The 9034-nt window shown below is 43.1% G+C and overlaps 1 protein-coding gene across 3 annotated transcripts in view; it reads left to right on the top strand.

Moving 5' to 3' along the window:
• Positions 1-3141: 3141 nt before the first annotated feature.
• SNX4 (sorting nexin 4) overlaps positions 3142-9034 on the top strand; it is a 52955-nt gene continuing 47062 nt past the window's right edge. Inside the window, exon 1 of one of the 3 annotated variants that reach the window (XM_061410986.1) lies at positions 3142-3373. In XM_061410986.1, the coding sequence (XP_061266970.1) occupies positions 3233-3373 (141 nt within the window). In that variant the 5' untranslated portion in view covers positions 3142-3232. Of the gene's footprint in view, positions 3374-5177; positions 5239-9034 lie in introns of those variants that run through there. The other 2 variants (XM_061411002.1, XM_061410994.1) reach the window with 2 other exon arrangements.

The following is a 9034-nucleotide window of genomic DNA, read 5'->3' as shown; positions in this document are numbered from 1 at the left end:
AGCAGAGTTCAATTGAACCCATGACAAAATGGGAGCTTAAATCATACTATTCAGATGTAAGAAACTGAAGTTCCTCTGGCTGGATGAGGTGAGGAGTGTGTCCACATAGAAGGTGACTATACCACCCTGGCTAGATAACCCTGCTCCTGAGATTTTCCCATTCAGGCACCCCCCGAGGGAAGTGCTGGAGTAGATATCCTCCTATCTGAATCAGAAGAATGGGGAGCATCTGAAATCTCCACCGAGTTAGTCTTAGGCTCTTCTAAACTTTAGCCAGTGCAGTGACTTTACCTTCATAATCAAGGAAAGGTGCCTCAGGTCACTTATGTTAACCCCATGTCATCAAACGGGACTTAATATTTAACTTAATTACAGTTTGAGCTCTTCCCAAAATGGAATCAAACTTGTCAGTCAGGGATTACTTGGTCAGCACTAGTGAGGTAATTTGTTCTTTAGACACTACTATCCTCAAAAGGAATGTGTCCTTATCACAAATAATTCAGTTTTTGCTGGTATAACTTCTTTGCCCTCGTTCCCTCCTAAGTCTTCCACTTTGTACAGCTCATTGGAGTGCCTTTCTCTCTGCTTAGATGGGATGCTGCCTGATCCATGAATTGTTGAATAAAGCCAAAAAGATCCTCAAAGTTTGTTGTTGTTCAGTCATTCAGTTGTGTCTGACTCTTTGCGACCCCATGGACTGCAGCATACCAGGCTTCCCTGTCCTTCACAATCTCCTGGAGCTTGCTCAAACTCATGTCCATTGAGTCGGTGATGCCATCCAACCATCTCGTCCTCTGTCATCCCCTTCTTATCCTGCCTTCAATCTTTCCCAGCATCAGGATCTTTTCCAGTGAGTCGGCTCTTTGAATCAGGTGGTCAAAGTATTGGAGATTCAGCATCAGTCCTTCCTATGAATATTCAGGGTTGATTTCTTTCAGGATTGATTGGTTTGATCTCCTTGCTGTCCAAGAGACTCGTAAGAGTCTTCTCCAACACCACAGTTCAAAAGCATCAATTCTCTGGCGCTTGACTTTCAAAGTTTACTCAGTTGAATTATGGTTTTTTAACACTACTCAGTGCAAGGTGTGATGCTCAAATCACCAGCCCAGAGTAATTATCCCAGTGGATCTAGGACTTAGTTTCCTGGGTATCTCAAAACTGGGAAAAAGGCACAGTATAACAGATACAGACAAAGGTCCATATAATCAAAGCTATGTTTTTTCCAGTAGTACATACTGGTGTGAGAGTTGGACCATAAAGAAGGCTGAGCACCGAAGAATTGATGCTTTTGAATTGTGGTGCTAGTGTAGACTCTTGAGAGTCCCTTGGACAGCAGCAAGGAGATCAAATCAGTCAATCCTAAAGGAAATCAACTCTGAATATTCATTGAAAGAACTGATGCTGAAGCTGAAACTCCAATAATTTGGCCACCTGATGAGAAGATCTGACTCATTGGAAAAGACCCTGGAGAGACTGAAAGTAAAAGAAGGGGGCAGCAGACAATGAGATGCTTTGATAGCAACACTGACTCAATGGACATGAATCTGAGCAAATTCCTGGAGACAGTGAAGGACAGAAGAGCCTGGCGTGTGGCAGTCCATGGGGTCTCAGTTGAACACCACTTAGCGACTGAATGACAAAAATTAACAGAGACAAATCTGTCCCTGAAAATATATCTGTAAATTAATAAAGTCTTCTGATTTAAAAATGGTTCCTGGAAATTCCTTGGTGGTCCCGTGGTTAGGACTCAGCACTACCACTGTGAAGGGCTGGGGTTCTTCAACCCTTGGCAGGGAAATTAAGATTCCACAAGGCACACAGTGAGGCCACACACACACACACACAAAAACTAAGAACTTGCCTAGCATGGATATTCCCTGAAAAACTGTTTCCATGCCTTGAAACATTAAAGCTTTGCTTATTTATTTGGCAGTGGTGGGTCTCTGTTGCTGCACACGGGCTTTCTCTAGTTGTGGTGCACAGGCTTCTCATTAGTGGCTTCTCTTGTTGAGCAAGGCTCTAGGCATATGGGCTTCGGTAGTTACAGCACAGGGGCTCAGTGCTGCATGTGGGATATTCCTGGATCAGGGATTGGATTTGTGTCCCTTGCACTGCAAGGTGGATTCTTAACCACTGGACTACCAGGGAAGTCCTAAATGCCTTTAAACATTTATTGAGTAAATGTCCTAGGCTTGGTAAGAGAGAACAAATAATACAATAGGGTCCTTGCTTTAAAGGAGTCTGAAGTCTAGTTGGGGCAGACAGACATAAATAAATAATTGTAAAGAAGTATGAGAAAGGTCATAACGGATTTATGAACAAAGTGATATTAGCACTTGGACATAACCTGAGGTTTTAGGGATGAATGGGAAAAATCGCTACCATGCCAAAAGAAGTATCAGGAGGAGGAGAAAAGTGCGTGTCACCGCTTCGAACAGCTAAGTTATTTGGACAGAAAGATCAGTTTCTCTCCTTGAAAACTTGATGAGCAGACTTCCTATACAAGGTACCACAAAGTACCACAATCTGGTACACCCAGCGAGTGTTTCCCGGCAGGTTATCATAGTGAATGCTTGCCTAGGAAACAGGTTCCGAAAATTCAACTGAAGTGTTTACAGAAAATTATCAGATATCACCAGGGCTTCAAGAAACACTTGAAGATAGAACTCAAACACAGCTTCAGTTAAGCGTTTCACTTTTCTCAGAAAAGTGTTTACCTTTTCCTGATTGTGTCACTCAACCTGCCGAAAATTAGTGAGTTACGCGGCTCTGATCTTTCTGGGTGTGTGTTTAGGGGGTGGGGGTGGAGCCAAAAAGGACCCAATGATGGCAGGCAAGATAAAACGCCAAGAGGGAGCCGTCAGACCACAGCCACGGATCTACTGATTTCAAGTTTTCTTTAGGTGATCACCAACCTGAGTGGTTCCAGCACCCACCCTGTCTTCACCTTCCCCTTGCCTTTCTGTCTTTCCCCCACCGGTTCTCCCGGATTCCTGGGTCTCCTGGCTCGGGAGCTGACCACTTTCCTCGCAGGCCCGCCCTTCCCAAGTACCATTCCCAACTGCGGGCCAAGCCCTGGAGCGCTCTCAGCCTGCGCAGCCATGAGCTAGGCGCGGCGCGGCGGGGCGGGGCGGCCGCAGGCAGAGGGGGCGGGGCCTGGTCGGCGGCCGTGGGTGGGCGGCCCAGGCGAGGCGGCGCCGGCGCAGTGTGTCCGCTGCGCTGAGCCGCAGCCATGGAGCAGGCAGCTCCCGACCCTGAGCGGCTTTGGCAGCCTGCGCCGCTGGAGCCGCTGAGCCACCCCGACGCTGGGCTGGAGTCCATGGTTGGTGAGGAAACGAAGGGGGCCCGGGACGAGGGCCCCGGGGACGGCACGGTGAGGAGAACGGGTGGCAGAGGCCCCCCCACCCCCCGCGGCCTGGGGCGCGGCCTAGAGGGCAGAATGGACTGGTTTACGCTGACCGCGCGGGTGGGCTCGCTCGGCCGAGAGGCCCCGCGGTGACGGGGAAGCGGGGTGCAGTCAGGTGGGGGAGGCTCGGTGGGAAAAGGGGGTTCTGAGTAGGGGGCGAGCGCCAGGGCTGCGGGACCTTAGGAAGGGTGGAGAGGGTGCGGCCGAGGGAGCGGAGGGGTTTTGTGGGCGCGGCTCGGCGGGCGCGGGCGCGGGGCCCGGAAAGCTCCAGGCTGAGGCAGGTGCGGTTTCAGGGTCGGGAACCCCGGGAGGTTGGACCCGAAGAGGAACGCTGATGTTTCTCGCATCTGTAAGTTGTGCGGAGGAGTAGGCTTAACCGTGGGCGGTGGCAGAGGTGTTTGAGAAAGAAGAGAATGGGGGACTTGAGGAACAAGTTTGGGGCACGAGGGTGTTTGGCTTGGTGCCACCATCGGGAGATGGAATAAAGTGTTAGAGTCAAGAAAAGGTACAAGTGAAAAAGATTTTTTTGTTTGTGTGTTTTTAAATATATTTTTAGTTGGAGGATAATAAAATTGCTTTACTGTATTGTGTTGGTTTCTGTCACACAAGAACGTGAATCAGCCATACGTAAATATACGTATGTCCCCTCCCTCTTGAACCTCCCCCCATCCAAATTCTTATTTGACTTGTAATTTCATCATTTGGGGGTCAGTGCTGTATCTCCCAATGGAGATGTGTCATGGATATCCCATTTATTGGCATTGTGAAGCTCCTTTGGTAGTGATTTTCATTTGCTTGACAGAAGGAGAAAATGCATCATTTTATATTTGTAATTACTTTCATTCCAAAGTGTTTTCACGCATAATGCAAGATGAGTAGACCATGTTAAATAAAGTGATTCGGAAACTCAGTCGAGTATTTATCATCAGACCACCCTAATGAGCCTGTGCAGTGCTCATCCATTTTGATTATTTTTTTCTGAAACAAGTTCTCAATATAAAACTGCCCATCCTTGTGATAAATGGATAAAGAAAAGTTAAAAGTTGTTTGCTGACTGTAACTAGAAAGACAACTAGCTAGGAATTTCAACACTAGTTGAAGTTCAACACTTCACCACTAGCTATTTTAACTAGCTAGGAGTTCAAGGTTTTGCCTACTTAGGGGAAATGTTGAGGTATATAGGATAGCATGAAAACTTCTGTGGGTGAATTTTAAGTTTTTCATTTATTTTCTTCCTAAATTATAGAATTATTTGTGGAGAGGTATCTTATATGAAATATGAGAGCAGTGTGTGTATTCTGTAGTCCATAAACTTGACTCTTACATGAATTGCTTTTTTAATGCAGATTCCATTTGTGACTTAGTTTTTCTGTTTCTTCAAAAAACTTTTATCATGAAGTATATAATTAATGCAGAGAAGAGTCTCACAAAGTAAAAATCAGTTTCTTTGAAACCTGTGTATATTCTCCTATGTTACATCTGCTCCCTCGACCATAGAAGTAATTATATTCTGAATTTTGTATTAACAGTTTTCTAGCTTTAAATATACATATAAATGTAAATGTCCTTAAAGAACATGTTGTTTAATTTTACTTCATTTTGAAATTTACATAATCAAACTAGTTTTACTATGACTTCCTTTTTTTGCTCTATACTGTTTTGGGGATTCACCCAAAATGTAACTTAGTTTGTTTTTATAGTCATGAGACTATGTATACCATTTTGTAGGTATTCTACAGTTGATTTCTCTTTTCCTCGTTTTACAGACATTAGGGTTGTTTCAAGATTCTTGCTGTTTCTGAAAGATTACTACCACTATGAACTTCTTACATGTAAGAAATACGTAGTGCAAGTGTCTGTAAACTTAACAGTGGAATTGCTGGATTATAGGGTGGTAGCATAAGACACGGAGAAGGCAATGGCACCCCACTCCAGTACTCTTGCCTGGAAAATCCCATGGATGGAGGAGCCTGGTGGGCTGCAGTTCAGGGTATCGCTAAGAGTCGGGCACGACTGAGCGACTTCACTTTCACTTTTCACTTTTCATGCATTGGAGAAGGAAATGACAACCCACTCCAGTGTTCTTGCCTGGAGAATCCCAGGGACAGAGGAGCCTGGTGGGCTGCCGTCTATGGGGTCGCACAGAGTCGGACACGACTGAAGCGACTTAGCAGCAGCAGCATAAGACATCGAAGAGTGTGTGTGTGTGTGTGTGTGCGTGCATGTGTGCGTGCACGCGCTGTCAGCCACTCAGTCATGTTTGACTTTGCGACCCCATGGACTGTAGCCCACTAGAATTTTCTAGGCAAGAATATTGGAGCGGATTATTGTTTCCTACTTCAAGGGATTTCCCTACCCAGGGATTGAACCCACGTCTCTTGCATCGGCAGGCAGATTCCTTAGCAGTGTGCCACCTGGACAGCACTGTAGTATAGTAAGTAGTGCCAAGTTGTTTTCTAGAGTGAACATACCAGTTTGTATTCACATCAGTAGTGCCTGCTGCTGTCTATCCTTATCAGCACTTAATATTTTCAGGCTTTAAGTTACTTGCCAACCATATGGATATGTGTTAAAGCGATTTTAGATTGTTTCAAAGGGTAAGAATCATATCTTTTGTTAGCTGCATCATGAGTTTGATTTTGATTATGACTGAACATTTTGGTAATTTTTTTTTGTGAAAGCCTTTGGATAATTAATATGAAGTTGCAACTATAGTATAAAATCCATTTGTGTTAAGTGATTATACATATCTCATTTAAAATAAAAAACCTGTGTTTGGTTTAAGATATTTGAAATCCCAAAGATGCCATCAAACAGTAAGAGTTGTAGTTATATAATATTACCTGACTTTTAAATGTGTTGTAAGAGACCATTCGAGACTGCCCAAACTTAGGGTTTCCTCAAACAATGATTTAGTAATTTATAGAGATAATTTAGTAATTTTTAGAAATACAAGCCATTTGGACAAATATTTCAGAATCATCTGGAGCTTATCAACACACACACGTGCATTCACATACACTCTATATATTGTCCCCTGCAGTCTCAGAAGATCTACTCCTTTTCCTGTTTCTATCCCCTCTTCCACTCTAATCCATCCTCAGTTGAGAAGTATTGCAGTAGCCATAGCCACATTGCTACTGTTTCTGGTAGATAGGAATGTGGTCTGGGCAGACAGGTACATTACATTTGTTTGTGCTAGACACTGTGAGGCTCTACTTTTCATTTAATTTTCAAAATTACTCCCAAAAGACATAAAAGACATACAGAGATAAGGAAGCAGAGGCTCTGAGAGAAGTGATTTGGCCAAAGTCACAAACTGGTGACATGGCTGGGATTTGGGCCCAGGTCCTCGTGGCTTTGACATCAGTGCTCTGTTCATGAAACCATGAAGCTTCACTCCCTGCACCCCCTGCCCCCAACCAAAAAAGAAAAAAAAAGATTAAAAATAATCTTGTAAATTGTAAAATACTATACTTAAATATTTTTTTGTTTTATTAAGATTTAAGTTGTTATTTTAAGAAGAAAAGAGCTCTGAATAATGTGTTGACTTATCAATGACTTTTTCACCATAAAAGCATCTATACAGATAGTGTGCAGAAATGACAAAAAGCCTCATCAGCCTTATTTTTGACTCTACATTTTGGTTGGAGAGTAAATTGTGCTAGTTGCCCTACACCGAGGGATAGTAGAAACAAGCACTGCCAAGGTTGCAGATGTTTTCCAGTTTTAAACATCACTGATTTTAACAGTCTTTAAATTCTGTTGTAAACTCTATTCTCTTGTTTTTGTTTCTGTGAGTCTTCATCCTCTTCCTTTCCAATGTCTAGTTAGAAGTTTCCCTTTCTTTCTTTCTTTCTGTACTTTTTCCTTATGAGGAAGAGTGTATTTTTTTTTTTGTAAGTATTGTCGGTTTTATTTAAAGAAGTTTAGAATATGAAGAATGAGGGAGGACCACAATCTTCAAGAGAGTAGCAATCAGTCCTGGCGAGGACGCAGCAAGGGAATGGGAGTAAAAATGCTGCTTTTTTTGGGCTGGAAGATTCCACTGAGATGGCAGTTAACAGTATTTGCTCAGAGAACTGCTTCCTGAGGGATTCAGTGTCTCTCTTTTGTAGGGAGGGTTCTTTAGGCCTCTGAGTGCTTCTGGGGCTAAGAGGGCTTGAGCAACCATTGCTTGAACAATGCCTGTACACTGTTAGTTCCTTCACAGGTTGGCAGCAGAAAGCTCAGTGGAGGGGTCCAGAACGGAGTGGAGGAAGGTTTGAGACATATATGGTAAAGATAATATGAAAAAGGAAGTGCATAGGCAGAGTTACAGAAAGTTTAGGGCTTCCCTGGTGGCTCAGCTGGTGAAGAATCCGCCTGCAGCGCAGTAGACCCGGTTCAGTCCCTCAGTCGGGAAGATCTGAAGGGGAGGGCATGGCAACCCCCTCCAGTATTCTTGCCTGGAGAATCCCCAAGGATAGAGGAGCCTGGCGGGCTACAGAAACGGAGGTCGCAAAGAGTCAGACATGACTGAGCGACTAAGCACACCCGACACAGCAAGTTATTAAATAATTCTCAAGAATTGCTTTCCTCACTTTCTACTTCAGCAGCTCTCAGTTACCTTTTGAAGGCAACTCATGGTGCAGAATACGTTTTTACATCATAGTCAGAACACATGTACTTGTATACATAAGCATTGTTTCAACTCAGTCATGGCTGACTCTGACCCCAGGGACTTTAGCCCGCCAGGCTTCTGTGACCATGGGATTTCCCAGACAAGAATACTGGAGTGGGTTGCCATTTCCTTCTACAAGGGGTCATCCAGTCTACGAATTGAACCTGTGTCTCCTGCATTGCAGGTGGATTCTTGACCACTGAATGACCAGGGAAGACCATGGGAAATAAGATACTTGCATTTATTATCTATTTTTTATTAAAAAACATTTTTTTTAATGTGGACTATTTTTGAAGTCTTTACTGATTTTTTTTACAGTATTACTTGTGTTTTGTTTTTTGGCCACAAAGCTTGTGGGATCTTAGCTTCCTGACCAGGGATTGAATCTGTGCCCCTGCATTGAAAGGCGAATTCTTAAGCACTGGACCACCAGGGAAGCCCCTACATTTAAAGCCCCTACATTTATTATCTTAACTAACTCTATTTTTAGCTGATTTTTTTCTGTTATAGTTTATGCTTTCTTATTTTGGTTTCTGGTTTTGGATTTTCCTTTGTGGACCATAGTTTGTTTGGTTTTATCCTCTATAATGATTTTGAAGGCATGTCTTTTTTTCTTCCGCAAGACATAATTGAGACATATTATTTATGTAAATGTAATGCCATTAAATTTTTTGAAGTAATTTATAGAAATGATCTCAAATTTATAAGCAAGTACAGTACAAAGAATTGTTTCCCTTGAAATATTTGCGAATAAACTGCTGTTTATCTTATCCCCAGAACATTTAGTATATATTTCAAGGGCAAAAAAGGACATTCTGTATAATCACAGAGCTTCTATCAAAAGCATTGATAAATTATTATTATCTAATCCTCAGACTTCATGTAAGTTTTGCCAGTTGTACCAACAGCGTTCTTCAGAACAAAATAATTCAGTCCAGACTCAAGTATTACATCTAGTTGCATTG

This window comes from Bos javanicus, chromosome 1, assembly GCF_032452875.1.
Source record: "Bos javanicus breed banteng chromosome 1, ARS-OSU_banteng_1.0, whole genome shotgun sequence".
Taxonomy (NCBI): domain Eukaryota; kingdom Metazoa; phylum Chordata; class Mammalia; order Artiodactyla; family Bovidae; genus Bos; species Bos javanicus.
Note: the sequence above shows the minus strand (reverse complement) of the source record. Positions and strands in the feature narration are given on the sequence as shown.